Here is a 16,089-nt window from a genome sequence, read left to right on the forward strand (position 1 = left end):
CCTGCAAGGACTGCAAGGGTCCAATATTGTGAAATAATTAAGATATTGTACCCCTACAAAGATCACCTTACCCTATCCTTCAGTGCTCTTTGTAGGGGTCCAATATCATTATTATTTCCCACTGCCATATATCTTTAGATCATCTACAAATTTGATGATGTAGCTTGTAATATTTTCATCTATGTCATTGATGTAAATGACAAAAAGAGTTGGCTCCAAAATAGATCCCTAAGGTACCCCACTCACCACATTTCTCCAGTCAGATCCGGACGCATTTACCGCGACCCTTTGTTTTCTTTGTTTCAACCATTGTTTTATCCATTCTAGTATTCTACCATTTAATAATAATAATAATAATAATAATAATATTTATTCGGTAAAAGTATATACATATAAAATGAGTTACAAACAGAATGTTAGATTTATAGCTAGTATATACTATGCAAACCATATAAAAGGCTTTAGCAAAATCCATGTATACATAATAAAAGTACTAAATACAAAACTTCTTCTTGTTATTTCTTGGCTGTTATACATTTTCATTGTTCAGAAGTTTATTATTTTATTGTCTGAATAAACGTGCTTGAACTTGAGTGGCGTCATACCCAACGTCTCAGGTCAGCTGTAAGCCGGTGCGGTGCAGTCAGCAGGAGCCCGGACGCCCGCACTCACCCACAGTTGCTGCTAATCTCCAGTGCTGAAAGTAGTGTGTCTAAATCAGCGTGTTACTGAGATCTGTACAGGATACAAAATATCGTAGTCCATCATGTAAGTCCTCCAGGCTGTAATATGTCATATCGGTGGTAGATATTTGTGGATAGGGGGAAGTAAACAAGGTGACAGACGAGGCAGACGGGATTGTGGTAACAGTGGAGATAGTGGCAAACAATGGTATAGTAGTGAGGGTGGTGGAAGATGGGAGAAGCCAGGCGGGATAGTGGCAGACTAGGGACGGATGTCCGGGGGTGGCACTCTAGGTGCCAAGTTTACACGCGAGGTTCACCTTATGCTCACTCAAGGGCACCATCAGCTGGTCCTTGATAAACAAACTAAATTTAACCGAGTTTTAAATTTAGCGACTTAGCTTATCCAACTTGAAAAGAAGGTAAGCTTATGTGAAGTAATCTAACACACAAAAGTTTGTTATGAGTTAAGGAGTACAAATGTGTTCGGTGTTTTATCAATGAAGAATGTAGTGTAGAGAACATAGCCGTCCTCGTGCAGTGTTGTGTTGCGTGAGGAAGGAGTGAGGAGTGGGATCAGAGCGGGCGTGCGAGGCGGCTGAGCAGGTTCCGGGGCCACACGCGCCATCCAACACCACCATGAGCCACCATCGATCCTACTCTTGTCATAAATATGGGTTGGCCGTAGTGGGAATGGACAATTCTCCCTTAAACCAGGTGAGTGTAACTGTAATATCTGTCCTGCCATTATGAGCACGTTCCTGAAGAGGGAGAAAGGCCCGATTCACTGAGGGTTTACAGACAGACCTCGAGTTGCGTGCGGTAATATATTAAGGAGAGATATAATAAGAGTTGCATCTGTAGCAATATTGCATTTACTGGAAGAGCTGCATGTTGTCATCTGGTGCCAACGTGTGGCCACTTCTGGTAGATGTAAGTCGTCATTCACCTTTATCCAAGGCCGCCTGGATAAGCCGCATACATGTTACACAGTATATATGATTGATTTCAATTAATTTGTCAAGTCCTTGTAATAATGCATTTTCAAGGCCTTTGTAGGCACAACATTAGACTAAAGTTGGTCGAGATAGGAATGACTGTGTAATTTGAAGTATATTTAAAAGAAGTCATAATAAACATAGGTAAATACTTATGGCATCGAGTTTTGCAGCAAAAACTTTGATCAAAGCATCACGTAACTGACTTGTTCTTTGTTTTATTCTGCACTTTTGTAATGTTTTAGATACATCTTATATCTTATTGTATCCAAGCAGGTCTCCATGCTTGGGTACAATATTCCAAGTTAAGACCAGAGACTTTTATACAGTACTTGAATAACTATCTTATTTTCCTTAAAGTCAAAGGTACGCTTGATTATTCCTAGAGTTAAGCTATCTTTTTTTTCCCCTGCTGCTCCTACCTGTTGGAGCAGCAGTAAAAAAAAAAAAAAAAAAAAAAGTGCCCAACCACTTGGGCTGGATTGTATAGTGACGGTCTCGCTTCATGCAGTTCGTTGTTCAATCCCCGACCGCCCAAGTGGTTGTTCACAATTCCCTTCCACCGTCCAATCCCTAATCCTTATTCTGATCCTATCCAAGTGCTATGTATTGGTAATGACTTAGTGTTTTCTCCTGATAGTAGTTGGTCCAGGCTGGGGGACCACTATATTTTGGACAGTAATCTGAATTTAATTGGGTGTAAAATGAATGAAATAAGAAAGAGGAGCAGGTGTATAAGGACCTTGACAGGTACATTTTTTCCTTAAAATGGCCACTCGTACAGAATGACTTAAGCTGACCTAAATCTAACAGAGGTTCAATCTAAATGTCCATGAGATATGTTAACCCTCAGGTGAATACCTTCTTGCTTCTGTGATTTTCATCTGTAAGAGGTTGTTTCTAAAGGTAAAGAGGTACTTCAGATAAGGACATATTATGGTAATTTATTAAAGTTTGTAATTGTATTTCATCACTTACAGTATTCATGTACTACTGTATAAATAGTTGTTATTCATTAATCAGGCCCACCGAGAGCAGCGTCGTGCTGAGTCATGCCAGCGTGGTGGAAGATTGGAAGAAGCAGCTGAGTATCATGGTCAGGCAGCAAAGCTGCTTACTAAAGCTCTCGCTCTAACAGTTACTCCATTGGCTCGGCAGAGTATAACATTACAACACGGCTATCATATACGCCAACAAGAGCTACTCAGGTGAATTCCATCTTTCTATATAGCCGAGTAGCTTTACTGTAACTTTGTTTTATAAAAATGCATAAATATATATTTTTTAAGTTTGAATAAAAACACAATTTTATTAAAATATATAAAGTCCATCGCATTCAAATATTGCTAGTCTTAGGATTTCGGCGGTTCGAAAACCTCTATTTTCTGCATCGTTCGGTAAAATGCTTAAATAATCACTGGTGCATCGGCATATATCCCACAAGTAGTGCAGTGGTCTTGTATACCTATGTAGTGCAGTGGTCAGGGAAGCTGGTTCATAATCAAAGGTCTCGGGTTTAATTTCAGAGACAGGAAAGAGACTCGAGTATGGTTTCCTTACACCCGATGCCTATATTCACCTTGCATTGAACGGGTTTCTGTTTCTGAGTTGGGTAACTGTAGTGGGTTGCGTCTTGACTATACTAAAGTTAGTAGTTAGTCTAGGAGTGGACCATAGTAAGTAGAATGGGCTTTGTGTCCCCAATTATGGTAAACCACAAGATGAACCAAGGGCCAGATTTGTGCCTGCAGGCCACAATTGAATAACCCTGCTGTAAACAGAAATGTACTTGAATCTAGAGATTGGGGAACTTTACCCTAGTGGAAAAGAACTATTGCACTTCAGATAATCTGCATCACTGAATATAACATATGAAGTCTGGTACAATTTAATCTGGATACAGTAATTGAAAATCCACTGTATCCTACAGCACTTATCATCCATGTTCTTTAACCAGTATGAGTATTGTTTTATTAACATGTCCTGTTTATGTTCATAAACATGAAAAATCTGAATAAATCTGATCCTTCATTTTTTGAGTTTGGCTCCTCTTTTTTTTTTTCTCCTTACTGGGTGCATTATGAGGAGCCAGAGTCTTCTTGGCTGGTAGACTGCCCTTTCTTTTTGTTGAGGATGTGGCATGCATTCTGTCAGACCCACGCGTTTGACTGGCGGGAGTTGACTATGGTCATTCAGGTTTACCTAGGGGGCGAGTTGGAGGAAGGGGGGGGGGAGTCTTCCTGGCTGGCACTGGGGGTGGGGGCGAGTTGGAGCACCTCAATGCATGCGTTTTCGCCCCTGTGCTTCCTCACGATGTCGGCCAGGTGCAGATATACGTGTAGATTCCTTCCCTTTTGGCATTCCTGGTAGCTGAGGATTTGCATGCCTGTGGGCATTTGGCTTTGGTCTTGCACTTCTTTTCCCTGCTGGAGCTGTCTTTGGACTGGCTCGAGGAAGATGTGGAGGAGCTGGGTTCCAGGTCAGCGTCCGGTGCGGTTGCCTTGCACTGGATGAGGTGCACTTGTGCTCACACCTCGCACCAGAAAGAGTTCGGCAGAAAAACTTTAAGGAAAGGAAGGTAGTCATACATATGTATAAATCTATGGTGTGCTCCCACTTGGGTTATTGTATCCAAGCATGGAGACCACATGAAAGGCATATCAGACATATCTGCTTATGAGAAAGTTCAGCACCATGCAACAAAAATCTTTTGACCATGTCATGGTGCAGTCGACTAGAGTACACCTGGGAACACCAATGCATAGGTTCGAACCCTTATCAAGGCCCTTGTAGATTTGTATAAAAATCATTCTTGAAATAAGTCAGTTCTAGGAACCATTGAGAGCCACAGGGATATCAACAATGCAAACCAAACATAACAGGGCAGATCTGATCAAAACTTTTAAAATAGTGAACAATTGGAGGATATCTTCTAAATGTTAGATGTAACATGGACAAGAAGCTACGGTTTCAATCTCGAGCTACAATACAGGACAGAAAACAGGAGATGCTTTTTCACCCCTAGGGGTTATAAACCTTTGGAACTGCCTACCTGCTGAAGCCATAACTGCCAAAACACTGCTGTAATTTAAGATCCAAATAGATCAAATTATGATTACGTCATGCTAGAATAAAAAGAACTTCTGTACCCCCCACACCTTCCTTCACAGCTGATATATACGTGTACTCCAACTAGACGGAACTGATCTTGTGATATGACCCCCATGTAAAACACCACAAAATACTAATCAACTACCCATCTAAAACAGTTGGCTCGATTACTGCTTGTGGCATCTTTTAGTTTGCCATCAATCTTGACATGTTTACTATGAATATAACTGCAGTATAGAGACTGTAGAGTTCTGTATTTAGTTCTCATTTAAATGATTTTCTTATATTGTTAATTTTCAAGGGGGTCTTAACCGTATAAAATTTTGCCTGCTTTAAGGTTCCGTAGCAAACAACTCGAGAAATATGTCAAGGCAATGGAGAACCATCGATTAAAAATGGGTAGTGCCAGTGGCAATACTGGAGGAGGGTTTGTCTCTGGAAATCGGGAATTTGCTTCTGCCTATCAGCATGTGGGCAAGAAGACTCAAACCCTATTGGTGGAGATGACAAAGTAAGTGAAAACTATACTTTTGGTTAGTACTGTACAGTACTGTAATTGTGTTTTGCTTGATGAAGTTCTAATTTCTTTTCTTTCACAGTTCAGAGAGCTTGTTTCACACCCCTTCACATTGTGAATGTAAATGAAGTACTGTACTGTACTGACAGAACTGAGTTACTGTACTGTGTTTTGTTTGTTTGATTTTGGTGTCTTTTTTTTGTTGTTAAATCTTTAATTATAGCTCTACTGTTCCATAACTTCCATTGCCCTTTTGTCATAACCTTGTAAGTTAGAGTATTTATAGGCTACCTAAATATATTTAGACAGAGGCTGCCCTTTCTATTATGATATTAGCTGTCATGTTGTATGTCATACTCCTGTCTAGACCGTCTGTCATTTATTATTAGGTTATATATATATATTTTTTAATTATCGGAGGAAAGTGCCAAGCCATTACGACTATATAGCACTTGGAAGGGGTCAGGATAAGGATTTTGGATGGGACGGGAGTAAGGAATAGTGCCCAACCACTTGAACGGTTGGGGATTGTACTCCGATCTGCATGAAGCGAGACCGTCGCTCTACCGTCCAGCCCAAGTGCCTGGGAGGTTATATATGAATGACTACTACTAATGTCTTTGGTTCTCCCGTTGTCATGGTGCCTGTAATGTAGTCTCTGAACCTTTTGCAGCCTGGGTTATCCATTTCCTCAGAATTTCAGTCCTTCAGCCAACCAGTGGGAGCCGGTCGGCCGAGCGGACAGCACACTGGACTTGTGATCCTGGGTTCGATCCCAGGCGCCGGCGAGAAACAATGGGCAGAGTTTCTTTGACCCTATGCCCCTGTTACCTAGCAGTAAATAGGTACCTGGGAGTTAGTCAGCTGTCACGGGCTGCTTCCTGGGGGTGGAGGCCTGGTCGAAGACCGGGCCGCGGGGACACTAAAGCCCCGAAATCATCTCAAGATAACCTCAAGATAACCTAACCATGGCTGAGAAGAACCTGGGATTTTTTCTTTATCTCTGTTGGCTTATGCTTAATGTCTTGTTTTAATCATATACTTTGTTTTAGCTCGCCTAATGAATTCTTGCTTGTATATTTACTTACCTATACTGATTTAGAATGAGGTGTCAAGACAGTAGAAACATAATATCTGTTCTTCAAATTTTGGTGCAAATTTTTTTTTTTTACAGAATTAATAATAATAAGCCTTCATTATTTCAGGAATACTGAAAAATTTGATTCACTTCTCAGTCTCTTGTTACCTGAAGAAAATGACACTAGCGGAGGTGGTCAAACTGAAAGTAAATGCAAGCAAAGTCCACAAGAAAAGGAAGGGGAGTTAGCATGTGACATGAAAGAAACATTAAATGCTCGAGAGATAACAGTGAAAACTCTAGACGTGAGAGGCACAAAATGTTCAGAAAAAGTAACGCAAACTGAAACAGCAAAGCGTGGAGAATCTAGTATTGGTATAAAAAAAGAGAAGGATGTGCTGGTTATTGTTGAAGAACTACGGACATTACGCGATCACCAGGCTGACCTAATCTCTCAGCTAATGACAGAACTTTCATTCAGGGAAAAAGAGAACACACTTTTAAAGAACCAAGTAGGTACAGCTGTGCTTTATTATTTGTAGAGGTAAATGTTTTTTTTTTCTGTAGTAGTATGGTTCAAACAATTTTTTTATAAAAGTTTAGGTTGATATGCCCTTTAACTGAAATTGAATTTAAATCGCAGGCTACTATCCATATTAATCCAGTTCAACCCCTCAGTGTTGTTGCCTTGTATAATCGTGGTATGCTAATATGCTGTGCAGGATAGTTGTACATGCTGGCATAGCTATTATGTTTTAATGATTACTAGCCTCCTCATGATTGATCAAGGCAGATATATACTTTTAATACTATATTCGGTAAATTAATACAGTTTATATTACTACAGTTTCAGGAAGATTTTTAATAGTTTGGTTTTTAATGTATTGTTTGTATAATTATTTGTTTACCTTCATATTTTATGTGCTTTCAAATCTAAATCCTGTGTAAAAATATTAGAGGATGTTATTATATATTATAATAACATTATATGTATTGTTGTGAAAGAAAATGTGTACTGGTGCATTAATGATGGCTTTGTTTTATTGAATTTATTTTGTTCCTTCACCCATTGAAAGTTTTAGAAATTACTTCATTGTTAACTGACTGGTCTTACAGGTTTGCGAACTGCAGACTAAGTGTGAGCAGTATGAGAGCGAGCGGCGGCGGATGAGGGCGATGGCTGACTCAAGCTGCTCACCTTTTGTCTTCTCTCCATTGAGCGAGCTCTCTCCAGACCCTCCTGGTGTTCCAGATCTCGCACCTCTTGAAATGCCTCCACTTGATTTCATGGAAAATTTTGAACAAGATTCTTAATAATAGATTGTGCTCAAAATTAATAATGTATTTTATACTAGAGAATGTGCAACATAATTTTTGTGGTAGAAATTAATACATGGTCATTTAGTTTGTTTTAACATGCATATACAGTATAATACTATAATTATACATTATGGTTTGTTTTTCTTAATAGAAAGACCAAATATAACTTTGTTACAGTATTTTATTATGAGAATTTATTTTGTATTGATTGCTAAAATTAGTACAGAAGCCCTCTTAAAACATTTAGTAACGGTATTCAACATCAAGATAATTATTAAGAGAATTTGTTGAAAGGTGAACAAGATGTCTAGTAACAAATGCTAAATGTAATACTTTATTAGTAATAAGAGTGATGGAGTATGTAGGACATGAAGGTGACTAAGAACCAAATGGTTCAAGCAAGAAATAACCTGGGTAGTGGTGCAGGTAATATAATAAAATGGTGAATTTTGAGCAAGGCCTAAGTACAAGGGCAGGAACATACAAAATTTCTGAGTAAATACTGTACCTGTGCGGAGATAAACATTTTAAGAGGATGTTTTGTTTAACTCGGCATTATAAATGTTCACAATGCACTTTGCTGACAATTTCTGCTCTTCCCATTTGTTTTAGTAATATCTGGTATTATTCAGAAATATCCGGTATTGGTATTTGGACGTAGACATAAATTGATTATGCTTACTATATATTAACTGTACTCTCCTTACCACTATCAACTGCCTCAACTAAGCTGGAGTAAAAAGATAGAAAATTTGTTAAACATGAACGACCATTTGTAAAACCATGTTGCGAGTACTGGTTCGATAAAAGAGTTGATGATTTGGTTGGAATCGATAAGTGCAAATACAATTCGTCTTCATCTTAAGAAACATAAATTAATAATTGAAAAACCAGTTGAAAAATACATTGTGTAGCTTGGCTCTTGGGTTAATTAGTCTCGTATCTCTTGGGTGCACAGTAACGGTACAATTGCTCTCGCTGGTGCTGTTAAAACGTACTAACTCCATTATACTCACTCTTTATCTTTTCTGCTTCCCTTACTGCTGATTGTCATGATGTATTATGAGCACTTACAGAGATCTCATGAGACAAATTATGCCTCTACACTTAATTTTAAATACAGTTCATAACATGGTGATCCAGCTCTTCATACATAGCATGAGCTTTGATTAAAACATATTGCTTTTAGATAGTACAGCAATTAGAACATTTTTAAGAGAACCTTTTATAACTTCTGATTCTAACATTTTTCTAAACTCGATCAAGAGTTTTTTTAATGTATTAGTAATTTTATGGAAGTCTACTATTCAACATTTGTTAGTATAAACAGACATTTGCTTTTAGTTACTTCCCGGTTTGGTGCCTTCTTTTGGTAATTAATTACTTGCTTTTAGTGCATTTTCCTATTTTTTGCCTGCTGGAAATGGTTTTTGGATATAACTTGCCTTTATATTAAGCATGCCAAAATTGGAGACATATTGCTTCATGTATTTCATAGGCAGTGCAGTGACATCTTGACTTTATGATCAGTATGACAATGATTATAAGCTGAACCTGTCCTCTTTCCATGTGTGAACCTCAAAAATTACACTTGGCAGAAAAAGAATTGTTGTCTTGACATATAAAATGTTTAATATCCTCTTAATGGATTCTCTTCATAGAAACTAAAAAACTTTTATTTAACATTAAAAATGGTTCCTCCTCTTTGCTATATCCTAAATTTGGCTTTCAGTTGCCATATATTTACACCACTTTCTAGAAACTTGTAACAAAATTTTGAATGTACAGTATTATATATTTTCTTTGCTAGCACCTATTATTGACATTTCTTGAATTTTTACCTGAGAAATTACCAGAAAAATTCAGTTACTGTATTTGATTGTATTTCCCTCCAGTTAGTAAAGCAAACTTTGAATATGAATCTCCAAAATTCTTGTGGGGAGCAACAGGGTAGTTAGAGGACTATTCTTTAAGAGCTTGTTGTTCAGACAATATATTTTCAGTTGAAAATTCACTAGTTTTCTCTCTTACTGTTTGAAGGTGGTAAATTTTCAGCTTGTGAAGTTTGTACAATTCATGCTTTGTGTGGCTATAGTGTACAATATTTTATTTGCTATTTTTGCAAGAGAACTTTCAGAACCCTTTACTGTATACAGTGACTGTGTATCCATAAACTATATATTGTAGTTCTTTCTGACAAATAGGAAAAAACTAAATAACAGTTTCCTTCCAATCGATGGGAAAGCATTTTCTTTTTGCAGAAATTTTCTCTTTCCAGAAGTGTGTGTGAACACCACAACTTTGACCCTTACCGATGAATTTTCATGATAAAATAATTGTTTTGCCCTAAAGTACTTTCTGCCTTTTGACCAAGATTTCATTATTTGTGGAATCATACATAATGTATGGGAATAGTGCTATAATACTTTCAAGCTAGTAAAAGTAATTTTATTTTAGGAAGAGAGAGTTAATGTCATATTGCATAATTAGCATATTATATTCACTGTTTATAATTGATGGCATCTCCATATCATCCATTCTCTTGTGTTAATAATTATATGTGCTGAAAATATTTATGAAAAAATTGGTAAGGAGGATCATTATATTTGTATGCCATCATGTCATGATTTTATCTAAAAACTGTGTGTAACTGTGTGTAAAAGGGAGTGTGCAAATATTAGGTTGTGTATAGGGTAATAAAGGCTTGGTTGTAAGAGGTGATTAAGTTATACTGTATATCATATTAACAATAGCTTATATACACATAGAAATCACAATAAGGTGATATCAAATGAACAAATCCACAAGGGCCTTGATGAGGGTTCAAACCAACGCACAGGATGTTCCCAGATGCGCCTTGGTCAACTGTATCACGACATGGTCAAAGAATTGCAACCTGGAGTGCTACTGTCCTCACTAGGATCCCGAAACTTCGCCGAAGCCTAACCGGGGTTTCACACAATTTCTCCATGTATTCGGGCTTCGTCAACCAGATATTCTGCCTTTATGCCCCTACTTCAATACACACACAAATCACAATACACAACACAGTGTGGATTTGTTCATTTAATAGCTTATATGTTCATATTTATTACTTACAGATATTCAGTATATTTTCATCTGATCAAAGATATTAAGTCAGCAGTCTGTCAATCATTGAATAACTGGTACCGTATATATTCTTGATATTAAGTTTCAATTTTAGAATAAATAATTTTTAATTTACTTTAAAATTTGTCAGTTTCAAGCATTGTTTAGAATCATCATTGCCAAAACACTACTGTAATTATAAATTATGATTATACAAAAAATCTATAAACATCTTGAAATCACTGTTATTTCATAATGATTGTTAACTTTTATGCTTTGCTGTATTTCCATAAAATAGTAATAATTTAACCGTATACAGTATAGCTCGACCTGTCCTCTTACAAACTACGTCTGAATTTGGCTGTTTACCCGTATGGCCGAAAATGGATGTAATTTGAAAGTGAAAATATTTGAAAAGAATTTGGGATTTTTTTTTTTTTTTTCCAAAACAGTAAGTTAAGGGTTCTCTGGTAGGTTGGGTGGGCAGGAAATTCTCCTACAGTTGCAAAAGTCATGAAAAATGTTAATTGAAAGTTAACTCTCATAATCCTTTGCAAGCAAGCCGGAGGACTCAAACAGAAAATGGGACACTACATCACTTTTGTGGGCAGATTTCGCTTCAAATTACGTCCAATTTTGGCCATAGCGTGCATACAAGCGAAAAGTGACATTATTTTTAAGAGGATGGGTTGTATAGCAAGCTTACAACTGTTTGATCATAATTACTATCTATTACCTAGCATAGATAGTGGCCAGCAGGTCAGTAACAAGGTATGCTGCAGTAATGGTGTTTCTTGCAGTATACCACAGGCTCTCCCAAATAATCAGCATTCTGTTATGTGTACATGAATTATGATTTGTTTTTTTTTTGTAATAAGGAGATTTCCTTTGTTGTTCATATTTAATGACCCTCAAATAGTTGTTAAATAAATTTTCAGATTCATAATTTTATCGTAATATTAACATTTGGTGAAATCTACAATGTGTTATGGTCTTGAAGATATCAGGTATTCTAAATACAGTAGTCTAGATAGTAACAGGAAGATACAGTAATCGCTTACTAAGCCCGTTTACTACCCAACTTGTTAGACTACCGTTTGACTATATATATGTCCATTTTTTTCGTTCATTCATTGAGCAATTGTTTTAAGAGGATGCAAAAGATTTACTTATTTATTTTTAATTTCTAGAAAAGGATTTAGGCATGCTGAATGTGGCTGATGTGTCGCAGTACGATTAGCATTTGTAACTCGTTTACATGAACGGTTTGTGAACAAAGAACCATTTCTAAGGATTTTGCCATTGGTAGCAATTAACATATATGATGAATATTTAATATTGAAGTTGAATATTTGTTTCTTCACTCTATTACAAAGTGAAGCTAAAGATAAAGATGAGTGCATTTTATAGTGTTGTTAGAGCTTTGCCTTTAGCTAGATTCCAGTTATCACTGCCAAGGGTTTACTTCACTGAAATAATGTGCTCAGAATTTGAAGTTTGTGTGAAAATGGTTACACTGTCATACATTAGGTATATAATTTCCTTTATTTTTGTATATTTTGTATTCAAGCTTGATTTTACAGCTTAATATCTAGTGTATAAGTAGAAATATTAAGACAAATTATTCAAAGTGCTAACAAATACATCAGAGATTTTTGTATTATTGTTTTCTCATTAGTACTGTATAACTCAGTAATTATTATGGAGCAGTGTTTTCAGCTCAAGTATTTGGTAAAGTCTTGCCAAAAGCCATGTACATAATTGTTATATATATATATATATATATATATATATATATATATATATATATATATATATTACTAGACTTATTAATAAGTAAATATATATATATATATATATATATATATATATATTACTATTAATATATATATATATATATATTACTATTAATATATATATATATATATATTACTAGAACATGCTAGTCAATGCATTATTACTCACTGACAAACTTTTGACACTGGTTCTACATTGCAGTCATTATCACTGACAACATTTGTGTCGAGATATTTATTATTGTAGTCATGACTTTGTTTCAGTAAAATGCAATGTTATAGTATTTGTTTTAAAAGGCCTCTGAGTTTTTGACTGGTTATTTACATCAATATTACATTCAATCTGGTTATGAGGCCAATTTTGTTTTTAGTGGAGGGGAATAAATACGAGAGAATATTCCCTGTCCACTTCCCACTTCCATTCTTTTTATTACACATAATATGGGCAATTAGCACCACTAAGAGTGGGGTGGTGAATTCACCCCCCCCCCTGTGTGTGTCATTCAAAACATTTGAAAAGTTTTTTTTTTTTTTTTTTAACTTTATTTAACCTAACTTTCAAATATTTTTAATTTCTTAAAGGTGTTTGGCTATTTAGCTAAATATTTTATAACATTGCATTATTTTGTAATTCTTGCTGTTCACGTCAAGGGCATTTTTATGGCAATTAGTGAATATAATAAAATTCATTGGTATCCATGTATTTATTTGTTCTTCAGGTTATTTGCCATTGTGAAATAGCTAATGTTTGATATATTAATCCTATAAGAAAATATTTGTAAATTTTAATTGAACAGTATTTTATTAAGTACTGCGAGTTGTAGAAATTATCCAAATGATATTTTGATGGTTTAAAAATAAAAGACATGGAATGGTGCATTTTCAAGGAAGCTTCAGATTACTTGGCTGTCAAGAACCTGTCTTTATCTAATAAATTGACAATGTAGTTGCATGGAAATGACTGTTAGCATAAATTAATCGAAAATACAGTACTAATGAACATGACTTAAATATTTTTTGTTTAGCTAAGATAGAAATGATAACATTAAACATGGTGCTGCATATTATTAAAATTCACAGTAATTATAATGTTAGTTTGGTATTTGGGTTAAATCCGGTTTTCATGCAATAAAGGTGCATTAACTAAATGCGTTTCACTTTTTTTTTTAAATTTAGTATACAAATCACAGTTGATTACAAAGAGCATCTAAGTACTGTACATTTAGATTTCTCAATTCATTTTTATTTGAAATTTGGAAAAGTGTGTTGACATGAAGAAATGATCTTTAATGTATTTTGCAACTTATATTGAGTACAGGCAGGAACATGTCTAATTTGTATTTAAAATTATTATTATTGATTTTTAAAAATTGATACTATAGTGTTAAATTTAATATGGACACTTCAACAGGAATACACAAGTAGATACTGTATATGTAAATACATGAAGCAGGCCTAGAAAAATAAAAATGAAAAGAAATGGTAAAGTTTAATGAAATGAAACATCCTTTGGTAGAGTGGTGTTTCAAAACAAGTCTCAAACCAACTTGATTTTTTTTTATTTCTAGAATATAGGCAATTTGTGCATTAGTGCTTCCAGTGGTGGTAATTATAATTATCTGAGTTGTCACTTGTTGAAACCTGTAGCCATTATTAATGAGAGCATTAATGTCTGTAACCCACCAACAAGTTACCTGTACCCTGGTAGCAACTGTAGTGTAATTGTGTATGCTCTGTTACAAATTATTTTCGATAATATCATTTTTACTTTGTTTTAGACATGAATGTGTGTTTGATAGCGCTTAATTAAAATTCAAGAATATATTGAGACATTGCTTTTGTCTCCAATTGAAAATAATGTTAAGTACTTTAGTGTATTTAAAGAGTATTTTTTATGCTTAATAAGTTGGAAATTGTGTGTATTGTGATATAGTGTACAGGGGACCACCCAAGATGCAAGTGGAAAAAACTAATATTTTTCTTTAATATGTACTTCTTTGTAATGATTTGCATGTACACTGCAACATAACCAGTTTATTTTATTAGTGTATATATATATTCTTTATTTTATATGCGTTAGAATGTGGTGTGTATATGACGTGTAGCCAATAACACATTAAGACTTATGCACTGAGAAAAGCAGTTGTGGTGTGCTACTTCAGAGTGCACAGCTTGTATATTATAATAGAATTAAAGAAATATTGTTACTTTTATACTTCCATGTGTGACCAATTCTCTATACAGTATTAAAATGTGAATAGATTAATTATCTTTGATTTATCTTTGTAATTACCCTGCTGTATTTTAAATGAAAATGTTCATATACAGTCTAGTGTATTTAGCTTACACATGTAGGCACAGGAAATATTGTGCAGGCTGAGAGCTTTCCCCTGCTCATAGCTCATAGTAAAGAAATACTTTCATTCCCCCAATCCACCAGTGGATTGACAGTTGAGAGGCGGGACCAAAGAGCTAAAGCTCAACCCCCACAAACACAACTAGGTGAGTAGTAAGCCATACCCACTAATTTCCCTGGAATAATACCCACCAATCGGTTAACATCCAGGGGCCAGATTCACGAAGCAGTTACGTAAGTACGTACTCTGTCGCATTCTCGATTGTGCGTCGAGAACGAACCCGACTAATACTGAATCCCTCTAATTACGACGTTTCACTAGCTGCAGTGTATATACATAAATGTGCGCACTATCTGTACACGTAAATACAGTATATTATACCTGTATACATTGTAAAGCAGTTTAAGGGGCAGTGTGGGACAAGCGTGCGTGACCTGGGCTGACCATTAGGAAAGCCGGTGCGCGCGCAGCTATACACGCTAGTCTCTAGTCCCTATATATCACCCATATCCGTCCTGATGATTTTTTTCTTGCTAGCTACAGCTAGCTTCAAGTCTACACTAATCCTTCATACATAATATAAGGTAGCAGCACGTTGCTGCGTATAACTTGTATGTATAACTATTGTATGTACTAGCTTTATCTATAAATCCAACATTGTTTTCTACTCTCATAACCCAATGTACCTTCTTGTATAGAAATAAATAAATAAAACAAATTATTATATATAAAAACCATTATTATTATTTTTGTCATAAATGTAGGCTTCAACTAACATACTTATACGTAACATACGTATATGTTTTGGGATAAAATCATTGCTTATATGGATGTTAGCTGTTAAATTATTAAATAACATAAAATAACCTAATAATCTAAGCCTATGTTAACCAGACCACACACTAGAAGGTGAAGGGACGACGACGTTTCGGTCCGTCCTGGACCATTTTCAAGTCGATTGAGAATTTTCTAAGCCTATGTTTGCATGGTATTTATCTAAGCAATTGCAAATCTAAGCCTATGTTTGCATGGTATTTTTTTTATTTGTTTTGTTGAGAGTTGCATGAGGCGCCTCAGTGACCATCTTGGTAACATTGTACAAACCTCAGTGTTGCCAGAGGCTCTTCGCCTAACTCAAT

At 35.6% G+C, this 16,089-nt stretch overlaps 1 protein-coding gene across 2 annotated transcripts; it reads left to right on the forward strand.

The window, feature by feature from the left end:
- The first annotated feature begins 616 nt into the window (after positions 1-616).
- LOC123755023 (nuclear receptor-binding factor 2) lies at positions 617-11,743 on the forward strand. 2 transcript variants are annotated; one of them, XM_045737438.2, is made up of 6 exons: positions 618-768; positions 1,225-1,400; positions 2,705-2,889; positions 5,130-5,303; positions 6,515-6,899; positions 7,504-11,743. In XM_045737438.2, the coding sequence occupies exons 2-6, from the start codon at positions 1,323-1,325 to the stop codon at positions 7,699-7,701; spliced, it is 1,020 nt and encodes a 339-aa protein (XP_045593394.1). In that variant the 5' UTR covers positions 618-768; positions 1,225-1,322; the 3' UTR covers positions 7,702-11,743. The 2 variants fall into 2 exon arrangements, with proteins under 2 accessions (XP_045593395.1, XP_045593394.1); XM_045737439.2 differs by lacking the exon at positions 5,130-5,303 and having other exon boundaries at positions 617-768.
- The last annotated feature ends 4,346 nt before the right edge of the window (positions 11,744-16,089 follow it).

The sequence above is a fragment of the Procambarus clarkii genome, chromosome 28 (assembly GCF_040958095.1).
Source record: "Procambarus clarkii isolate CNS0578487 chromosome 28, FALCON_Pclarkii_2.0, whole genome shotgun sequence".
Taxonomy (NCBI): domain Eukaryota; kingdom Metazoa; phylum Arthropoda; class Malacostraca; order Decapoda; family Cambaridae; genus Procambarus; species Procambarus clarkii.